At 32.6% G+C, this 21,636-nt stretch overlaps 3 protein-coding genes across 5 annotated transcripts; 1 reads left to right on the forward strand and 2 right to left on the reverse strand.

The window, feature by feature from the left end:
* The first annotated feature begins 319 nt into the window (after positions 1-319).
* Positions 320-1,738, forward strand: LOC125844559 (uncharacterized). Its single transcript, XM_049523869.1, has one exon. It carries the CDS (start codon positions 320-322, stop codon positions 1,736-1,738), a length of 1,419 nt encoding a protein of 472 aa, XP_049379826.1.
* A 6,308-nt stretch (positions 1,739-8,046) lies between these two features.
* On the reverse strand, positions 8,047-9,955 carry LOC125843692 (F-box/kelch-repeat protein At5g60570). Its single transcript, XM_049522866.1, has one exon. The coding sequence runs from the start codon at positions 9,520-9,522 to the stop codon at positions 8,356-8,358; it is 1,167 nt and encodes a 388-aa protein (XP_049378823.1). The 5' UTR covers positions 9,523-9,955; the 3' UTR covers positions 8,047-8,355.
* Positions 9,956-12,891: 2,936 nt separating this feature from the next.
* On the reverse strand, positions 12,892-20,510 carry LOC125843688 (serine/threonine-protein kinase GRIK1). Of its 3 annotated transcripts, XM_049522860.1 has the most exons (14): positions 20,313-20,510; positions 18,596-18,829; positions 17,661-18,069; positions 17,413-17,487; positions 17,279-17,323; positions 16,640-16,714; positions 16,406-16,493; positions 16,182-16,306; positions 14,606-14,701; positions 14,216-14,282; positions 13,962-14,077; positions 13,790-13,868; positions 13,232-13,403; positions 12,892-13,143 (listed from the first exon to the last, which is right to left on the reverse strand). In XM_049522860.1, the coding sequence occupies exons 3-13, from the start codon at positions 17,994-17,996 to the stop codon at positions 13,252-13,254; spliced, it is 1,254 nt and encodes a 417-aa protein (XP_049378817.1). In that variant the 5' UTR covers positions 17,997-18,069; positions 18,596-18,829; positions 20,313-20,510; the 3' UTR covers positions 12,892-13,143; positions 13,232-13,251. The 3 variants fall into 3 exon arrangements, with proteins under 3 accessions (XP_049378817.1, XP_049378816.1, XP_049378818.1); XM_049522859.1 differs by having other exon boundaries at positions 12,892-13,403; XM_049522861.1 differs by lacking the exon at positions 18,596-18,829 and having other exon boundaries at positions 12,892-13,403; positions 20,313-20,472.
* Positions 20,511-21,636: the final 1,126 nt, after the last annotated feature.

Below are 21,636 nucleotides of genomic sequence, written 5' to 3' on the forward strand. Positions count from 1 at the left end.
TTATGTGAAAATATGATGTGGGTCGAGCTCAATTTTGGGTGATGAATTGGGGTTTTGAGATGGGTATGAACCCGTTTGAAGAAATGGGGAAAAGGGTTCCGAAAAGGGTATGGCTTAGATCTCAAATGACAATGGTATTAATGGTGGGTGGAAATCACACTTCATCCAGGTTTTGTACTCGTTAATCTGTTTGATTTTGTTGTTTTTAGACTTAAATCTCCTGTTTTTAGCTTTTTAGCTTCTGTGAAAACTTCACTTTGCTGTTATAGATCTTGAAAGTTTTGAGCTTTAAAGTTTAGAAATCTTAAAAGAAAAAAAAATGGATATGAAGGTTTTGAAATGGCAATTTCTTCATGGCTCATTAGTGAAACGTTTGATTCTGAAAGGGTTCTTGTTTGTTACTGTTATGATTGTTGTGTCATTTGTTCAAATGACACATATGATTCAGAAATCTGAACCTATAATGTTGAATTTTGGTGTATGCCCTTTGAACTTTGGGTCTAACCAGTATATGAATGTGACCGGGTTCTTTAAACCCGTTTATGGATTGGAGATTCCACTGTTTGGGGCGTCTTTGATGAAGCGCGACGATGAAAAATTGACCAAGAATGTGTTTAAGGAGCTAATGGAAAAGAATTTCTTGGATTTGAATGCTAATGCATTGTGTGTTGGGAAGAAATCGTTGTATGCAGCTTTGGTGCTGCGAGAACTGGGACTCTTGAGTGCTGTTGGTGTTGATGCACGCCCGTATTTCTCTCTTGTATGGAGAAGATTTATGTATGAGCTTGATCATGAGAATAATTCTTTCGATTTTGTGTTCTCGAGGGATCTTGATAAGGTTACTGTTCCAGCTCTTATGGTGCTTGAGATTGAGCGTGTCTTACGTCCAGGGGGCACTGGTGTTTTGCTCGTGGGTTCTAGTAGTTTCTACGCGGGTAACTTGATAAAAGGCAACTTGATAAGGTCTGCCACCCCAGTTTCGTTGTTCTTGAAGAGTTCTGATGTTGTGCACGTATGTGGGGTTGGCACGTATACTCTAGTGATGTTCAAGAAACGATCAGAGATTGTTGAATCTCTCGTGCATTCTGTGCTGCCTGCTAATTGTCCTTCCAATGTGAACAACAAGCCGTACTTGAAGCACCTTGAGCCACTCGTGGAAAAGAAGCTTGGACAGTTTGAGACACAAATCTCATACTTGCCCAAGTTCATGAACATCTCATCAAGGAACAAACTGGTGTATATCAACGTTGGTGCAGGGGAATTTGTAGAATCAACTCTTGCAAGAACATTCAAGCCTCATTATCCGATCCCTCGCCACTTGTTCAATGTTTTCGTCATTGATCATAACACCTCCGCACTGTCTTTATATGTGAAGAATCCTGGTATTAACTTTGTGTATCATCCAGGACTTGCTGTCGCCGGAGAGGCTACTTTGCCATTTGTTGACACTGACGAATATTTGGGTGCACCGCTAGATCATGAAGGATTCGACTTCATTCGTTGGTTTAGTGAAACAGTTGAAGACGGAGACTATGTCGTCCTCATGATGAATGCTAGAGCAGCAGAGCTAAATATTCTAGCAGAACTATTCAAAACTGGATCAATATGCCATGTTGATGAGCTGTTCCTTCGCTGCTCGGCTGTAGACTGCAAAAATGCTCTTTGTGGGGACTGCATGAGCCTTTTCAAAACTCTAAGGAGAAGTGGTGTGTTTGCTCATCAATGGTGGGGAGACTAGAGTTTTGTCAAGAGTTTGGTGCATTTTATGTCTGTCTTTTCTTCAACTTTTGCTTTTATTGTCTGTTGGGAATAAATAGAGGGGAGGTTGTAGGTTGAAACTTGATACTGTAATCTTACTTTCTCCCTTCTGGAACTGCACTTGATGTCTTGTGTATGTGTCCATGTGTGTATGTGAGTTGCTTGTCTGTAAGTTTCTCTTTAAGTTTATGGAAGAAATATGTGTTATGTGTTTTAAAAACTATGCTTTATTGTGATTGCCATTTTGTAGTTTGCCATATTTGTTTCAATTTTGGTTTGTTGATGGTTATAGTTGTGGCAAATATTCAAGATTGTTAGGAAATGAAGAAAATATATTAGTATGTGCTAGTGGAAGGTAGCTGGTATTCCGTGAAATTAATTGAGGTGTGTATAAGTAGTCGTAGACACCATGTTTGTTAAAAGAAATTAACATCTCAATCCAGCATCCTGGGGTGTGACACAATGGTTAATGAAGTGGATAATCATGAGCTCTCACTTTTGAAATTTCACCATACACAAAATTACTAGGTGATTCTTTCTCATATCTTCAAGCCTTGTTGGGCAAAGTTGATACTAGGTGTTTTTCTTCTCTATCTCTTCTAGCATTCATGAACTACGTGCATAACAAGAGTTTAGTGCATCAGATTGCTCTTTCATTTCTTTTTATTATTCTATTGGAAAAAATAGCAATTAAGTCATGATACCTAACATAATTAGTCAAAATAACAACACTTTAAAATATTTATTTAAAATGGCAGAATGACAATATTTTTATAAAATAATATGTATTCAGATTTTAGTATTTAAAATTAATTTTATTTATGGAAAGAGTCCTATCAATAACCGTTTAAGGGAAAAAAAATTAAACCAATACACATTAACCTTTTTTCAACTCCATTCACGTTTCTTTCTCACTTTTCACGTTTCTTCCCCACCTTTCACGTTTCAAGTTTATCTTTCTTCAAGGTGCTAAATTGTTTTTCGTCAAGAAATCTTCTTTATTGTTAAATGAAATCTATTTATTAATTCAAGCAGATTTCTCGATTGGCAAGGTAATTTTCATTATCCATTTTGATTTATTTTGATTTGATGTTTAAATCACCGATTCTATATATTACGGATTTCCAGTCGAATTTTTCAATTTATATGTGATTTTGTTTAGTTATTCATCAAATAGTTATGATTTTCAATTTTTTTTTTGTGATTTTCTTTTAATTTTTCAGATTTTAGAGAATCTAGAAATTCATATGTATGTTTATTTTGTTTGATATTTAATACATTCTAATTTTTGATAATTTCGAAATTCAAATTATCAAAAATTTTGTCTTCATATTTGAGATTTAGTAGATTGTAGTAACTACATTAACACACATACATCATATATAGTTTGATTTTTTTATACATTCATATTTAATAATTTTGAATTTTGCTTATAGGGTTACTAATGCACAAGTGAATACAGATTCAGATTCGGTTTTGACGGGAAAAAAATCGGAAAAAAGAACATAGTAGATGAAGAAGAAGAAGAAGAAAGACAAAGTCAAATAAGAAGGTTACAAAATTGTATTCATACCACAATTGTATTCATATTAATTTTTGTTTGTCAATTGTTTTTCTTTTACTCATCATTTGTATTTTTATTTTAAAATATTGTATTTCTTTTTTAGTTTGTAGTAATTTAAATAGGTATATAATGTATTCGTCACAATTCTATATATTATGATTGAATACATAATTTATAGAATTGTGACGAATACATTATAAGAAGGGAAATGGAAACTTATTGGTATTCATTTTTTCGTTTGAAATACAAAATCATACTGAAATACAACCTGATATTTGAAATACAAACTTAGTAAAACATATTTTGTATTTTATTTGGCTAAAGCAATATAATTTTATGAATACATAATATATAAAATTGTGCGACGAATACATCACAAGAAGGGGAATACAAAATTATTGGTATTCATTCTGCGTTTGATATACAAAATGATATTGAAATACAACCTGATATTTGAAATAAAAACTAAGCTAGAAAATACTTTCTGCAAATTTAAAGTGAAATAATAATATAACAAAATTGGATATTGAAATATAAATACAATTTATTTTGAATAAACTTATTCTATGTATTATATATGTATTCATCGCAACTGTATTTTTCAATATCATTTCGATCTACAACTAATTTGTATTTATATTTTGGTATATACTACACAACTGCCTTTATTTTTGTACTTGAACTAGAATGCCAAAGAGTTGTATTCATTATAAATCAATACCAACATTTTTTGTATTTTAAATTAGTTATACATATCATTAGGTATTCGAATACATTTCGGATGAACACATATTCAAAGAAGTTCAAACATTTAAATATCCAAAACAGAGGGCATTAGAAATTTTCCAACACTTCCACTCATATAAGATATAAAATACAAACTATTGTTTTTTTAAAAAAAATTGAAATTCTTAAGAACAAAGAAAAAAATGCTAGAAAGAAAAATGGCAACATGTGCTCTTTAAAAAACGTAACTGATGTTAAATTTTTAAAAAAATTACCTTTTTTGAAATTTTTTGTTCCATGATTTTCTCTATTCAGTTATTAATTATTTGTATTCTTTCAAATTAATCAAAATAAAATAAATACATAACTCAATCCTTAATAAATTAAAATATTAACATTTTAAATAAATACTAAAACTATTGCTAAGGAGTCCCATTAAAAGCTAAAATATTGTTATTTTGAAAATTTTCCCTATTCTATTCCATCAAGTAATTGAAGTAAATAAATTGGATAAAGCACATTAGATGCTATTGGAACAAACAAGAGATATCACTACTCACTAAGTATAAGATTCCAATAGCCTTTAGCACAAATATATCAATTTCAACGATAATGGTGGAGGAAAAGATAGACCACTTTTGAGGTGTGAACCATTGATTTTGATACACTTGAAGGAAAAGAACAAAACAAATCTTTAGCAACAAATTGAAACTATTAAACCCTTTTTGGCAAATGTAATCTATCGATCAATCAATTACGTCTCAATTCTAAACTATTTAGAGAGCTAAATGTGGCGTGAGATGTGACTAAGTGGTAAGGCAACGGGCTATGATCCCACTATTCGAAGGAAAAAAGTAAATCAATTAATGAATCAACTACTTCTCAACCCTAAATTAGTTAGAAATGATTGATTACATGAACTTTTTTATGTTCATTTTGCTCTATTCAGACCCATTTCATTTCCCTTGATGGTGAGCATTGTTGGGTCGATAAACACATCCGCGAGTGAATTAGTTCGATACTCTAAACGCAACCGATACTATATAAAAAAAAAAGTAAAAAAAATTCATAAGAAACATGAAAACTTACTGAAATTTCATACATTTGGGGGCTAATTACATCCTAACCCTCAAGTTTCTCCAATTAAAAAAAAATCATATTTTCCATTGCTCTCGGATACATTCCTTGGTTGTTCGATACATTGCAAACGATACATTACTTAATGGGAGGGATGTATCCGAGAGGCTATAGAGATGTATCCGAGAGGGGATTTTTGTATTTTTTTTAAAGAAAATTGTAGGAAATTTAAAAATTATGATATTCTAAGTTGTGTATTTATGTCATTTTTTCGAAAGAAAAACAAACTTCATTGCTTTGAAGACAGGGGGGAACTACACTATGATCCAATCCAAAGCTCCCACTTAACTTTTTGGGCCAAGAAAAATAACCCAAATAAAGCCTTATGTATTTGGCCCAAAAGTTATATGGCCCAACCCACTCCAAAGTAGAGCTGGGAGTTTGCCTTTCCACTTTCATTGGGGGCATTTCAAAGTACTATCAGGAGGTAGAAGGTACTCGTGAAATAGTTAAGTTGTGCATAAATCGATCCTTTCGACTAGCACAAATGAAAATTACATAATTGACAAGCACATTACTACATAGCTATAGTAGCCGATGAACTCCATCGACATCGTAATCCATCTTATTTTAAATAAATTTTATTTCGTATACAATACTATAATCTATCAGTTTTACAAAAAATATAACAATAACGTATCAAAGTATAACTTTTACAAGGAGCTATGAAGAAAGTCGTGTGTTCTGTGCACATAGCCTTACCCAACCTTATGAAAGTAGAACTTTTTTCTTTCCTATAGACCCTCGACTCAAGTATCTCAATAAGGAAAACAAGTATTTACACATACATACAAGAGTTAGTACTCTTAATTTAAAAATTAGCACTTAATTGCATAACCTAGAAAGTAAAAAATAAAAAAACCATAGTGCTGAGTCTGCTAACATTAAACTAAGAATTTAAAATATTTTACATATATGTACAGATTAAATTAAAGTTAAAAAAATATTTTTTTTTTCCCACAATCCCAAAAAGCAGGGGGATTTGCATTTCTTTTTTCCCTAATATGGGCTAAAAATGACATATCAAAATGGACAAAAATGACCAAAGTTTTGTCCAAATAAGGCATTTGCTTTTTCTAGAAAAATAAATAAATTTAGTACAACCACATGAGTCCCACAAATTCTGCAAATACCATACCTTTCACATAAACTAAAGTCAGATTCTTTTTTTCATTAAAAATAATAATATTTCCTTTTTCACTTACTGTATGCATGTGCATAGATATAAATACTCCCATCACAAAAAACCAAATCCTGCAACAAATATTCCAGTTTTTTTTTTCTTGGAATTTTGAATATTTAACTATACATAAAGAATGATTACGATGAAATACATCGACAACCTCTTAAATTTATCAAAAAGATTTATTACACTAAAATTACAGTTTGTTTCAATGAAGCACCTTTTAGGCTAAAACGCTTGTTCTGATGAAACAGTCAAACAACGATAAAATGTTTCTATTTACATAATAGGTGCTTAAAAATACGCACAAATATGAAATATGCCGTAATTTGAGTATTTAAATGAAATTAGTTGTGAGTCTAAGGGGTGTCAATGTATTCAGCAGTTGATTTTGTTTAGAATTGTTAAACGATTTAAAGATCAATTAAATTTGAATATTTTTTTGTTAGAGATTTACAGCTTGCCAAAAATATGAATTTATTTTAAACGATGGCGTCTAAATCAACTTGCACATAAATTGATTTATTCTATCAGCAATTATCGTCTCTCATCAACACAAGTATTGTGTAATTCTATAATGAATTTATGTCCCACTCCATGAACACTTTTGTCACAATTTCTAATTAGGTAGCATTATTTACATTGCAAAATAGAAATTTATGTTGTAATGTGACAAAATGTTGGCTGATGAAGAATTCATACGTCCAAAAAATAAATGTAGCGGAAATGAAAAAGGTGAAATAAATGCATGAAATACTAAGAAAGATAGAATTATGATAAAAAATATTCGGAACGAGATGAGAATGACTTCCGTAATGGACAATTTGTTGAAGAGTTCCTATCCAAAAATATTCTTTTGGTTATGTTTTGTGTTTGAAGAAAAGATGCTTACTGAGTTGTACTTTTGTTATGTTAAAGAATTAGAGAAAAATCCAGTGCACATCAATTTGTGTCAGAAAAAATAAAATTAACAATATATATATATAATAAAAACAACTGGCACTTTTACTGTTGATTTAAGGAAATAAAATTCCAAAATTTGTTTTTGAGTGGAGGACAAGTGCATAATTCAGACTTTACTGAATTTAACAAATATCAACAGTGTACATCTCTTCTTTCTGTGTCTATGCAGGTCTGGGAACTTGAGATTTACCAGGTTACGCACCTCGACTAATTTCATAGGATATCTGCTACCTCTCACGAGAAACCTAGTAAACTTGTATCATCATCATACTAAAATTTACACACACCAAAAAAATGACATTTTTATCATCATCATACTAAAATATATACACTCCAAAAAAATGACATTTTTATCCTATTTGCAATAGTATAATTTCCAATAAAGGAGGATACAATACAACTGAACCCCTTCAAAACCATTACAATACACCTTAGAAGAGCAAGAACAGATTCAACTTAATACAACAAGCTCATTCCAAAATCCCTACATCAAATGAGTGTTTTACGCATTTACAGTCGAAAGGAAGATTAAACCAAGACGAGTGAGCTAATGATATCTCCTTCATCGCGCAGAACAAGTTTCCTATTCACTCTAAAGTAAAGCCAGACCAAAATAAGACAACCTTGAGAACAAATCACCAAGGAAAACTGTAAACATCAACATGAATTATAGCTTGTTGAATAGAAAGAAAAATAACGCGTATGAAGCCTCAGGAAAGGAAATTCAGACCCATAAGAGGGAAAATATCCATTATTTAGTATCATGTAGATCAGTGAATCAACCATATTAACTCAATGAACAAGGTGAAAAGCGAAATCTGGAAGCAAGCAGTCTGGAGAATGAGTGAGTGAAAATAACCATCCAGTTAAGAGGACGTTTTAGCTAGAACAATTGCTTATCTCAAACACCTGAAAGATGTTAAATAAAAAACAAATGCTAATAAATCAAACAATGTGTTGGAATTAAGCTAGAAACAACGGTTGAAACGAGTGACTTCTTTCTCCATTTGGTTGGATGAACTTCTCAACAACCCATCACGGCACAATTGTATACAAAGACACCAGAATGCTCTTTTAGGCTGATGACCTTCCAATCCAAGGTGCCGTCTTTACACCCTGATTTTGGTGCCCAAGAACTCAATATAATAGCTTCACCTTCTGGACCCCTATTGCCACCTATCACAAGAAGTTCTTCACCAAATGCTTTGAAAGCAAGACCCCAACCATTCGAAGAATCAGCCCTCACGGGAAGTCTTCCCAATACCTCCCATGAGTTTTTTTTCTTGTCATACTTCTTTACCATGTTGGTTAGATATTCAACTGCATATAGTTGGTTATTAACAACTGCAACAAGAGGAGGTGCCTGAGCAGCTCTATTGACGTTTGGATACATGCACTCAATTTTCCTCCACTTCCTCGTTTGTAGATCAAACTCTTCCCCACAAGTCAAAGAATCAGTAGGATTAGTCATCCCACCGATCACATAAAATTTTTCATCCATGAAAAAGCCAGAGCACAATCTACGGGGAGAATGCATGTTTGGCAGTATTTCCCATCTACCGGTCAAAGAATCATAAAGCTCAGCAGATTTTAGTACATTTCCATTCTTGTCACTACCCCCTGCAACAATAGAAATTGAACCAAGACTACCTGATCCAAACAGACAACGACGATGATTCATCCCTTCACATTTTTCCCAGTTGTTTTGAATCAAACTATATTTCCATATAGCAAAATCAAACAACTCACGGCCAAAAACCAGTAGTTCACTACCAACCGCTAATGACTCCTTATCTGCATAATTAAAGCAATCATCACAAGGAATTTTTGGCAATCTCAACCATTTTTTTCCGAAAGGATCAAAAGCCTCCCAACCCCGAGGATCACAAACCATATAAACCCAGTGTTCAACAACACCCATCCGCCTCCTTAAATCATATAAATAACCACTCTTGACTAATGAATTAAACTTAGCATTCAGGCACGACAACGATGCATAATCTGATCTAGAAGCCCGAGCAAGACATGTTAAAGCAACATCATCATGTAGGCCTGGAAGAAGTGAATCACTTGATCTAAATTTGCAATGACCATCATCATCTTCTTCTTCTAACCTCATTCTCTTCCCTTTCTCCTCTTCCTCCTTCCCAAACAAATACTCATTCTTCAACTTCTTAGTTTCAGAAGCCATGTTATCATACACAACCCACAGTTTCCAATCAATCACACACTTGAAAAAAGCCACAAAATTTATTTGTGAAAACACAAAATTCCCAAATTTTCCATCAAAATATCAATTTCTCTGCACCAAAAAGCAATGAACTCCAGCTCGCTTATTAACTATCCATTACAACTACATGAGTATGTCAAAACTCTAATCAAATACTTCGAAATATTACCCAAAATATTCAAACTTCCTGATGTTTTTTCCACTAAGATTCAAACTTCACATATTATTCAGAAATTTTCCCTTATTTTGAAGCAGAAAATATTAAATACACAGAACAAAGCTTATTAAACTTGAGCAAAGAGGTAAATTGAATAAGAAATGAATTATTTGGTAAGGAAAAACAGATAGAGATTCGGATCCAAACCAGGTAAGGAAACCTATTCGGATCTCACCGGAAAACCAGCTACTTATTTCTGCTAGCTGCAAATTAGCGTCGCCGGAGAGCAAAACCGGTGTGGTGATGCTTCCATTGCTGGAGTGAAGTAAGTTTCGATCCGATCTCAGGTAACTATAGCGCCGGGATATTCGCCGGTAAATGAACTTACGGCGACCATCTCACCGGAATTTTTAGAGAGAGAATTTTAGAGAGTGGGGATCGGTTCTTTTAGGACAGGAAACTGATAAAAAGGAAATGGAAAACTAAAGAGGAAACTTTATTTACTTACAATAGTAGTCCCTTATCTTTCGATATATTATATAATTACCCTGTTATTTAGAAATTTTGTGCAAAATCGTCCTTTTGTATTATTATTCTAATTTTCTACTATTTTATGTACTATTATCAGTATTCTCCATAATAATATTCTTTTAACCAATATCGATTGTTGTGTCGTGATGAAGCTGTTTCATCCTTAACCAGAGATTTTAGGTTTGAGCTTTAAATATGAAGAAATTTTTTTTTGGGAGAGTCACCTTTTTACAGGTCCTGCAATGCGTGATTCGAATTTAATCAGGGCTCCTATATGTGGACTCCGAACACCTGGTGTGAAACCAAAAGAAAAAGAGATATTGTTTCAAGTTAGTTTAGAAAGTTTTGTTGGGAGAGTCACCCCTAAATGGGTCCTATAGTTCGAGATCCAAGTTTAATTGGGACTTTAATGTGGACTACAAATACCGGATGAAAAAAAAAAGAGATTTTGTTTCAAGTTAGTTTGGAACAGTACACCGATTGAATATATATATATATATATATATTGGAAACTCACTAACAAACAATAAGAATATATCGATTATCGAGCATAAGTTCACGAAATAATGTGTACACAGTTTTGTTTCTATCTTGTGAAGATAGAAAGAACATTTTCAATATACGTTTCTATTCAAGAAAAACATATCGAATATTAGTAAGGAAAGGAAATATAATAATGAAATATCACATCAAAAATAAAGGAAAAAAATACTAACAACAATAAATAAAATGATAATCGAAGCAAAGAAAACAACAAATAATAATAAATCGAAAACGGTTTCGAAAACTCACTTACGTAAGTGAAGTTCGTATTTTTATCGGATAAGTACCAAGAAAAAGTCAAATATGCTTTTGTCACCTTATCATTTTAGAGTTTTTAATTGAAAAAGGGTCCTATAAGTTTTATAGTATATACATTTTTGTTCCTATTATATTATTTTGAGCATATATAATCCAACTTAACATATTCTTTACGTTATAGAAAAAATTATAATCATATAGTTTTTAATTATTAGAGATCTTCCTCACTAATTCATTTAATTAATGAACATATCAACATGTCATAAATTTAATAAAAATAACATATTTTATACGTAACCAAAATAAAAAACAATCATAATATATATAAGGTAAATAAAAATCCTCTTCGAATAATCAACATAAATACGAGTCATAAAACTAATATATATATATATATATATATATATATTGCACGTGACTAAAATACAAAATAACCATAATAGAAACATTAGTAATTTTCTTTACTAATTCATTTTTGTTTCGATTGATGAATATATGGACAAACGATACGCCTAACTAATTTAACGTGTTTTTCACGTTATTAAAATAAAAAATAACCATAAAAGTAAATATTAGAAATCTCTTTCTCACTAATTCATTTAATTAATAACATATCAAGATATCATAAATTTAATGAAATTTTTCGTACATGACTGATATAAAATTAATCATAATAGAAAACATTAGAAACCTTCTTCGAACATACAAACAAGTCATAAGCCTAATGAAAAATAATGTGTTTTATACATGATTAAAATACAAATAATCGTAATTGAAAATATTATATTTTTTTCCATAATTTATTTTTGCTTTGATTGGTGAACATATAAACAAGTCATAAACTAACTGATTTAATGTGTTTTTCATGTTATTAGAATAAGAAATAATCATAATAATAAATATTAAAAATAACATACTTTTTGACATTGCGTTGTTATTAAGCAAATAAACAAATAAATCCTCTTTCAATTCTACCCAAAAAAAAATTATTTTCCAAATGTCTATTTCAGTTTGTAATAATACAAGAAAAGGAAACTGCTTTTTTCTTGTCCCTTCAAGTATCAAAATTAGATAGAAATATAAAGTATTCGGAGTATCTTTTTTCTCATACCAAAATTACTATTTTTGAACATATAGAAATATATCAAAGAAATATTGAGAAGAGATGATTAGACAAGACATAACGTAGCTTATCGAGGACTTAATGTTAGATAAGAGGGTATGGAGATCCAGAATTAGAGTAGACGGTTAATAAGGAGTAGAGTGTTGTTTAGAACTGTATTTATATTGTTATTATTGCTCAGCTACATACTATCTTTGTAAGTCATTTTCATACTTAATTTTAACATGTTTTACTTGAAACAAAAATCTATTAGAAACTGTCTCTCTACCTTCACTAGATAGGGGTAAAGCTATACATAGGCGGAGCTAGGTAGGAATTCGTAGGTTCGAACAAATCCAATAGCTTACCCTGTATTTGTAGTAGAAAATTAATTAAATATATATATATATATATATATATATATATATATATGTTAAATTGTAAACCCCTAACAAAATTGATTGACGGTTCTAAAGGAAATTTAGAACCCTCAAACTCTTTATCCCGACTCCGCCTCTGAAATATTATAGACGATATTAAACTATCATCTAAATATTTACAAAATTATAGAATGTAATATAACATTTTCTCATATTATTTATGCAAACCTTACCTCTATCATGTGAGAGGTAGAGAGGTTGTTCTCGATAGACCCTCGGCTTAAGAAAAGCGATAAGAGGGACATATACTAAAAATCTATAACAGAATGCTCACTTTATAACTTTACTACACACTATCATATGAAAATTCTTCTTCATATAAAAAAACACAATACAAATATCCACAAAAACAAATATGTTGGCTTTCTGCCAAGTATCAAAACACAAAACTTGTACCATCATCACCAACAAAAAAACGACGAAAACATATCGCGATGTCTCCCTGCCATTACAACTGAACAAGTACTCTCGGAGTATGACAGAAACCGAACAAAATTTACTCGAACATCTCATTTTCTACTATCGTTCACATAACATGTATTCGATTGCTCCTGCAAGTGCAATTTGTCGAAAAAAAAGACATCCTAGTTTATCTTCCTACAAGAACTTAGAAGAGAGAACGGAACGTTATAAACATACTAGAACATTCTGCAGTTAATTCAAGTAGGAGTATCCTCTGCGCTCCCATCTTGTACGTCTTTCTGCAACTTATGGCGCTGGCACCAACACGAATACTGAGGGATGGGGCCTTCATCTCCTATGAACCACTCGTGTTGAGACACACTTTCGAGAGTTAGCCTTTGTGTTGGATCTGTGCAAAAGGACTTTTTGTTAGGAAAATAGGTGTGAGAAATTAGTTGTAGCTACCAACAACAACAACATACGGAGTGTAGTCCCATGAGTGGGGAATGGGGAGGGTAGGAAATAGGCAGACCTTACCCCTACCTTGGCAGGTAGAAGGGTTGTTTCCGATAGACTCTCGAATCAAAAGGAATGTTATCGAAGAAGGATTGCAAGAAAAATATAACAACCAAATAGCAAGATACAAAGCAAATGAAGCAACAAACACACCACATATAGAAGAATAGGAGACTATAAGCAATTACCAAATAGCAGTACTAGTAGTGAGAAGAGGAAAACAGAAGGCATTGTCATAAAATGGCAGGATCAAGATATCAAGCAGGACGAGAGACAAACCTTTGCAGAGGAGCCCCTCTAGTAAATTCTTCAGTAGTGGATTCATATCGTCAGGGAGAATGATGGGGTTATTTACTATCTGGAAAGACAAAATAAAGGCAGTTAAGAAAGCAGGAAGACTAACGTCTGAGCCTGACTATGTTGTACCTCAGATATACGATAAGACTCACACCTTGTCATATGTATCCTGGAGAGTTTCTCCTAGAAATGGGTATTTTCCCAAGATCATGCAATAAAGGGTAACACCAACCGCCCACGTGTCCGCAGATTTTCCGTGATATCTATCTCCTATTAATAAAGAATACAAAGAAAAAACCACTTCAATAACAACATTAACAACAAACTATGCCTTGGTCCCAAACTAGGGCCAGCTAAGTTTAACGATAATTTAGATGTCAGCATTCAACGAGGATGAGAAATTCTGACCTACGCAGCATTCAGGAGCAGTGAAAACAGGAGTGCCAGGAGATCGACGAAGTTTATCATTATCATCCTACAAACAGGAATAGTTCCAACTAAAGTTAGTAATATACTGGAAAAGAACAGGAAAGAACAAACATCAAACGAAAACAACTTAAATTAACGCAATCACCACCAAACCCTTCAAGCCCCAAAAGTTTACAACCAACGAGTGCAAATAAACAGAATTTCCTATCATTAGGACATTATTCCAACTAGGTGCGTTTAAACAAAGACTACCAACCTCTATGACAACCAACCTCATTTCTATTCATATACACATTCTTAGTCGTAAGATTATAAGAAACTAGGGCTGGAAATTCTAAAAAAAAAAAACATTGTTGAGCTAGGTAATACCTCAAAAACTTGGCTGACGCTGAAATCACCAATCTTCACCCTACCAGCAGCAGTCACTAAAAGATTGTCTGGCTTAATATCCCCGTGTATGATATTCTGCTCAACACAAAACAAGAAAGAACATAGGTAAAACACTATGCCGTGGATCGGGAATGTAAAGCAGTAAAGGTAAGGTGTCCGATAAGCGTAAAATTACTAATGATGCATGATTTCTTATGCCCGGCGGAGACACTAAATTCTAAAGTTTCAAGTCCTAGTTTACTTGATAAAGCAAGTAATCCACATCCCATTGCGATTTCGCTGCTGCTAAAAGTACTACCTTTCCGCTTTATAGGAAAAGCTGATCACTCGATAAAAACAAAAAGCGCAAAAAAGCTCTAAAGGTCCGATGGGGCTTTAAGCGCAAAGAAAACATAAGCTTTAATGAAAAAAGGCACAAAGGGAAAAAAAATACAAATATATATATTTAGTCCATAAGAGACACGAAGCGCTCAATAGATTTTGATCCTCGCTTTAGGGCTTAAGTGCGCCTTTCACAACACTGCACTTGATTCATTACAGTCCTATCTCAATGCTCATTAGCAAAGAAAAAGACATCAAAAGGAACCCAAGCTCTAGCTAAACAACTAGCTGATGGAACAACTGGTAAAATGAAACAGATATCATTTTGGTCTTCGATAAGTGAAAATCAAATAGCTACAGGCCCATATATTTCCTATAAAAATGGGAGAGAGGGAGGGAAAACATCTCCCTAAGCAAGTGATCATTGGTATTCAACAGCACAGACTGAAGGTCCATCTATCCTCTAGAAAGGGAGTCCAAGAAAATCCTGGTGACTCGGCTACATAAATTATCACTTCACTGAAATAGATTCACATTGTCAATAAAGTCGTCAAATGATTTTTTTTCACATGCCTTCCTATCTTAATTTTACAGGAAATCGACGGGAAACTACCTATCTTGACCAAGCAACTTATATTCATGACCTTACAACAACAATATGCTAAGTATAGTCTCACAAGTGGAGTTTGGGGAGAATGAGGTGTACACAGACCTTACCCCTCCTACCTTTGTGGAGTAGGGAGGTTGTTTCCGATACACACTCGTCCCAAGAAATCATTTTTCGGAACAGTGTTGAAAAAAATGCAAGAGTAAAAAACTGAGATGAAAGTATTGACCATGTATGGGTAAATTATTCAGGAGCCAAGTCTTCAGAAACTTGTTCTAGAAATGGACAAGGGATCCAGAGTTATTTTTATATAGATCTATCTTTTCTCTTTTTGCAAGAGCCGATTGTCCAACTATGATTACTTAACACTTTACTAAAGTGATTGAGATTTGTGAGTTATAGACTGATTGAGGACATGATCTAGAATCCTTACATATAAGCGTTAAAAGATAACAATGTTGTCAAAACCGAAAAGCGCATCACCAAGTCTGTTGGGGGTGCAAAGTGCAATACAATGTTGGCTTTAGTAAAGAAACGCGCAATGAAGAAAAAGAAGTAATAAAATATGTGTGCAATATATTATAAAAATAATTAATAAATAAATAGATCCGAACGACTGGGACTTACATGAGAATGCAGATACATCAAGCCAGTCACTATATCACGCAAGTACTGCCGTGCTTTATTTTCTTCAAGAACACTTGGGGGACCAGTATCCTCACAGACCCATTTTCCTTCCACGTACTCGAGAACTGTTTAATAAAGGGGGGAAATGTTAGTTGACATTCATATGATTGAAGAAGCTGGACGACTCCACAAAAAAGAAACTGGATAAGGCAAGGTTATAATACCCATGTAGAAGTTATCTGTTTCTGGGTCATCAATCACCTCAATAAGATTAACTATATTGGGATGGCACACCATTTTCATGATCGAAACCTGTAAGTGACGAGAATTAACATTGACAAACTTCGGGACAGCAAAATAAACAATTCAGCGGACAAATAGCTAATGCTACAGGATAAATTTTGCGGATAACCCACAAAAGGAGGATTGAAACTCAAGGGAAGAAATAAAGGACATACCTCACGAAGAACATCACCCATAGCAGTTTCTGAAGGCGCCACCCGCATCTTTAATAAGTGAGACTTGTGAAAGGCCTGCATTCAATGAAAACAAACATTATCACTATTTGACAACTTTAATCAAGCCTGTACTCAATGACTATCAAGTAACAACACTAATTGTTCTTTGCGGACAAAATTGTCTGCGACTCTGTGTTAATGTCCACTTCCCTTTTCCAGCTGTTTCTCCACAATCCTAAGTACAATTTTCCCTAGCATAGAGTAATTCAACTACCTAATTATCCCTTACATGTATGATGTATCTATGAATGAATTGGAATGGGCAGTCTGCTTGGTGATTATTCAAAAATATAACTCCAAAATCAACATCAGATACCCTAGATGCCAGTATAAATACAATAGTAAAAACCTAAATGTAACTCCATTAAGAATACTACAATACAAAAAAAACTCCTAGCACTAAGTAAAGAAACATAAGCTTCAAATCCCACTCTCAACATCTAGCGTTTAAACTTCATCGGAAAAGTAAAGAAACAATTTAGCTTTCTGATATGGGAATACCACTAGTACAATTAACCTAAGTAAATATAGTGACCAAGTAAATTCCCCGATGCTAACCGGATATGTTAGAAATTTTACCTTAATGGCATAATGTTTTCCATCAGTGCAACTTCTATAAAGTACCTGTGCCATCCCAACGTGATCAGATGTCAACTTTTATCCCTCCAACCGAAAAAAAGAAAGAAAGATAACATTGATATCTTTGAGCTCACCACTTTACCGTAGCTACCAGAGCCAATTTTCTGTTCACGGACATATTCGTTAACCATCTTGTTCCCATCTTCATCCTGAATCGAAAAGACAACAGAGGAAAACAGTCAAGTTACACCTCCCTTTTTTTTTCCCTGATAAATCAAAACTAGTGATCCTTGTACAAACGTATGTCTGAGCTATCCATGTCTCAATTATATGAGTAGAGGATTTTCACAGCGAATGTAAGAAAGAGTTTTTCTGCTATTACCTCTGTGCGCACAACTTTGTGTGTTTCCTTGACGGGGATCTCCCTGCAAATTAACCCATTCTGAGCTCTTTCCATGAGAATCTCTTCAGAACGTTTAACCGGGCTGTGACACACTTCATCATCCTCAGTACCAGTATCAATTATATCGCCACTATCAAAGCCATCATCTTCAACTTCTTCAACCTCTTGTTGTAACAATGGTTCATGTGACCAGTTGTTTCCATATCCCCTATTGGGCCTAATTACCTTTTTTGGTTTTCTTGCAAAAGAGAATCCAAAACATCCACAGCACCCCATTTCTGTAACTTCATCAACAGAATGCATCATCACAGACATCCAAAACAACAGAAAATACGTCCCAGTGGAGTACACTAATATACAGCACAATCGAACAATTTGATTCAAGAACCTGAAAATTAGCAGACACCTCTTATTGACATCAATCAACAAGACAACAACGAAATGATAAGCCAAACCAGTGTTATCAAAAGCAAAAGGCAAAAAAAAACTCTAAGGTCCAATGGGGCTTTAAGTGCAAAGTGCAAATAAAGCATGGACTTTAATGAAAAAAGCCGCAGAGAGAAAAAAGTACAAATATATATGTTTAGTCCAAGACTAATAGTTATAGGCATGAAAAAACAAATATGTGAACAAGGAAATTGAAAAAGAATTACGATAAAGTGAAATATCAATTATTTAGTGTAGGCTCACACTGGCAAGGAAAAGAATGCCTTAGAACCTTGAAAAAGACAATGAAGTGCACATTAAGCGAGGCGAAGTGCTCAACAAGTATTGAGTCTTGCTTCCTGGCTTAAGCGCGCTTCTTTGATAACACTGAAACCAACACTCTCATATTCATTGGTTCCAAAGCTGATAATAGGAAATATATAATGTATGTCAAAAGCACATAATTGAAAACGAAAGCAGATAACAACCTTAAAAAGAGGAAAACGCTATTCGGGCATCCACCCGCATTCAACTTTGTTATTCAATCGGATGCCATTCAGCAAAATGAAAGAAGCAGTTAATCAAATTGATTCCTGTGCGATTGAACCACGACATCATGAGAGTTCCAATTTATTATAACAACAGACAAGAGATCAATGTCAGGCCAGAATCTTCCATTCGTCACCAGAGTTGGAGCCTCATCACACAAATGGATTACACCTCTGCCACAATTGAAAGAATCAACAAAAAGAAAGCACATTTGAGTATTGACCCACATATAGGAATCAAATTAACTCAAAATACCATAACATCAAAACCAAAAAAATACAATCTTTTCCCTAGATTCTTCGTAGGAAATCAAAACCATCTAAAAGGTTAATCATTCTTCTAACAATTTCCATAAAAACAATCAAAACCAATAAAAATACAATCTTTATCCAAGATTCTTTGTAGGAAATCAACACCATCAAGAGGTTCAATCATTCTCCTAACAACTTCCATAAAAACAATCAAAACCAATAAAAATACAATATTTTTCCAAGATTCTTAGTAGGAAATCAAAAACATCAAAAGATTCAATCATTTTCCTAACAATTTTTTCATAAAAATGATCAAAACCAATAAAAACACCATCTTTTCCCAAGATATTTTTTGTAGGAAATCAAAACCATCAAAAGGTTCAATCATTTTCTTAACAATTCTTTCATAAAAATGATCAAAAATAATAAAAATACAATCTTTTTCCAAGATTCTTTGTAGGAAATCAAAACCATCAAAGGGTTCAATCATCCTCCATACAATTTTCCAGAAAAACAATCAAAACCAATAAAAATACAATCTTTTTCCAAGATTCTTTGTAGGAAATCAGAAACCATCAAAAGGTTCAATCTTACTCCTAACAATTGTTCATAAAAACAATCAAAACCAAAAAAAATACAATCTTTTCCCAAGATTCTTTGTAGAAAATCAAAACCATCAAAAGGTTCTATCATTTTCCTAACAATTTTTTCATAAAAATGATCAAAACCAATAAAAATACCATATTTTCCCTAGATTCTTTGTAGGAAATCAAAACCATCAAAGGGTTCAATCATTCTTCAAACAATTTTCCATAAAAACAATCAAAACCAATAAAAATATAATCTCTTTCCAAGATTCTTTGTAGACAATCAAAACCATCAAAAGGTTCAATCATTCTCCTAACAATTGTTCATAAAAACAATCAAAACCAATAAAAAACAATCTTTTACCAAGATTCTTTGTAGAAAATCAAAACCAATAAAAATACAATCTCTTTCCAAGATTCTTTGTAGACAATCAAAACCATCAAAAGGTTCAATCATTCTCCTAACAATTTTCCATAAAAACAATCAAAACCAATAAAAATACAATCTCTTTCCAAAATTCTTTGTAGACAATCACAACCATCAAAAGGTTCAATCATTCTCCTAACAATTGTTCATAAAAACAATAAAAAACAATCTTTTACCAATATTCTTTGTAAGAAATCAAAACCATCAAAAGGTTCATACATTCTCCTAACAATTGTTCATAAAAATACAATCTTTTTCCAAGATTCTTTGAAGGAAATCAAAATCATCAAAAGTTTCAATCTTTCTCCTAACAATTGTACATAAAAACAATCAAAATCGATAAAAATACAATCTTTTTCCAAGATTCTTTCTGAAATAAAAACCCCATTACCTTTAAGTAGGGAAAGATCAATTCTTGCTCAACAAATTTGGCTGTTCAATGTTCTAAAAGCTTATAAACGGCACAGAAAATTTTGATGGGGGAGGAAAAAACAAGAAGAAAATGGTAAAGGAGCAAACTTTTAGGGATTGTTGAGATGCGGGGTGGGTGGGGTGCAAGGGTCCATAGAGGCTGTTGATGTGGCCAGGGTTGACTGTCACAGATGCACTTTAGGGAGTTTTATAAGCCTGCTTCCTGCTGCATAAGAACTGTTTGGTTAAATACTATAGTCTATAGTATATTTCATTTTATTTTTTGATTTTTCATCTGATTAGAGTATATTGAGGTTAAATTAAATTTAAATTCGTGTATTGAACTTATTTTGATGAATGGCTCGGTCTACATGATTTCTCTCTCATTTTTAAAGACTCAAACTTGAGATAAACTAATTAACGGTATAGAAATCCCGCCATAATTTGACACGTATTGGTTATATAGGTAAATTAGTTAATTTGTTTGCTTAAAGTACACGATTTGTAAACTAATTTTTAAAAATATAAAATTTGTCATGATGTTATAAGGTATATGGGTAAAAATAAATTATAAGCAGATATTACAAAATTTAACCAGATATAGTTGTATAATATTTTAGTGATTTTTTAATACGTCGGATAAGGTGAATATCTTATAATTAAATTAGATATTAATTTATACCGTATTTGATTAAAAGTATAATTTTAATGTTGAAATTATTAATTCATAAATTATAATTTTAAGATAATTTAATTTATGTACCAAACGATTCCTTATATTCAAAACATGTACCACAATTCCTTACATGTCACACATTTCCCTTCTTATTTAAATGTTGTTCATAAATATTTATCACGCATTTTGTGATGTTATAGAGAATCAAAATACAATGACAATGTACAAAAAAATAATCCGTATGAAAAAAATATGTAAAATTATTTGAAATAATTATGTGTAATGTAAGTTCGCTCACTTTATTTGTAGTTTAAATGAATCAACTTATTTCATGATATTTACATGAAGTTTCTATGTAAGAAAGTTCCCTAAGGAGCTTGTTATTCGAACCTAATATATAAGTAGCAGTTTGTTCTTGCTTTTTAATAGAAATTTAATTTCAATTAGGAAATTTTATTACAAATCTCAAATTACCTAAAAGATAATATTTCAATTCCAAATATATGATTTTTTTTAAGACATTAAAACTTTATTCATAAGTTATATATATAAAGAATCAATAATTTAAAATTTCACAAACAAAGACTCATATTTGACGAGGAAATACTATATGTACCATGCAAGAGGT

This window comes from Solanum stenotomum, chromosome 11 (assembly GCF_019186545.1).
Source record: "Solanum stenotomum isolate F172 chromosome 11, ASM1918654v1, whole genome shotgun sequence".
NCBI lineage: Eukaryota > Viridiplantae > Streptophyta > Magnoliopsida > Solanales > Solanaceae > Solanum > Solanum stenotomum.

Bases quoted from the DNA above. Each gene is read 5' to 3' on its own strand.
- LOC125843692 (XM_049522866.1), bottom strand. From the start codon at position 9,522: ATGGCTTCTGAAACTAAGAAGTTGAAGAATGAGTATTTGTTTGGGAAG.
- LOC125844559 (XM_049523869.1), top strand. From the start codon at position 320: ATGGATATGAAGGTTTTGAAATGGCAATTTCTTCATGGCTCATTAGTG.
- LOC125843688 (XM_049522860.1), bottom strand. From the start codon at position 17,996: ATGTCTGTGATGATGCATTCTGTTGATGAAGTTACAGAAATGGGGTGC. The intron at 14,702-16,181 runs GTAAGTCCCAGT...TGTGTTGAGCAG, and splicing joins TGATGTATCTGCATTCTCAT to AATATCATACACGGGGATAT. The intron at 13,869-13,961 runs GTGTGAGTCTTA...TTGTCTTTCCAG, and splicing joins TCCAGGATACATATGACAAG to ATAGTAAATAACCCCATCAT.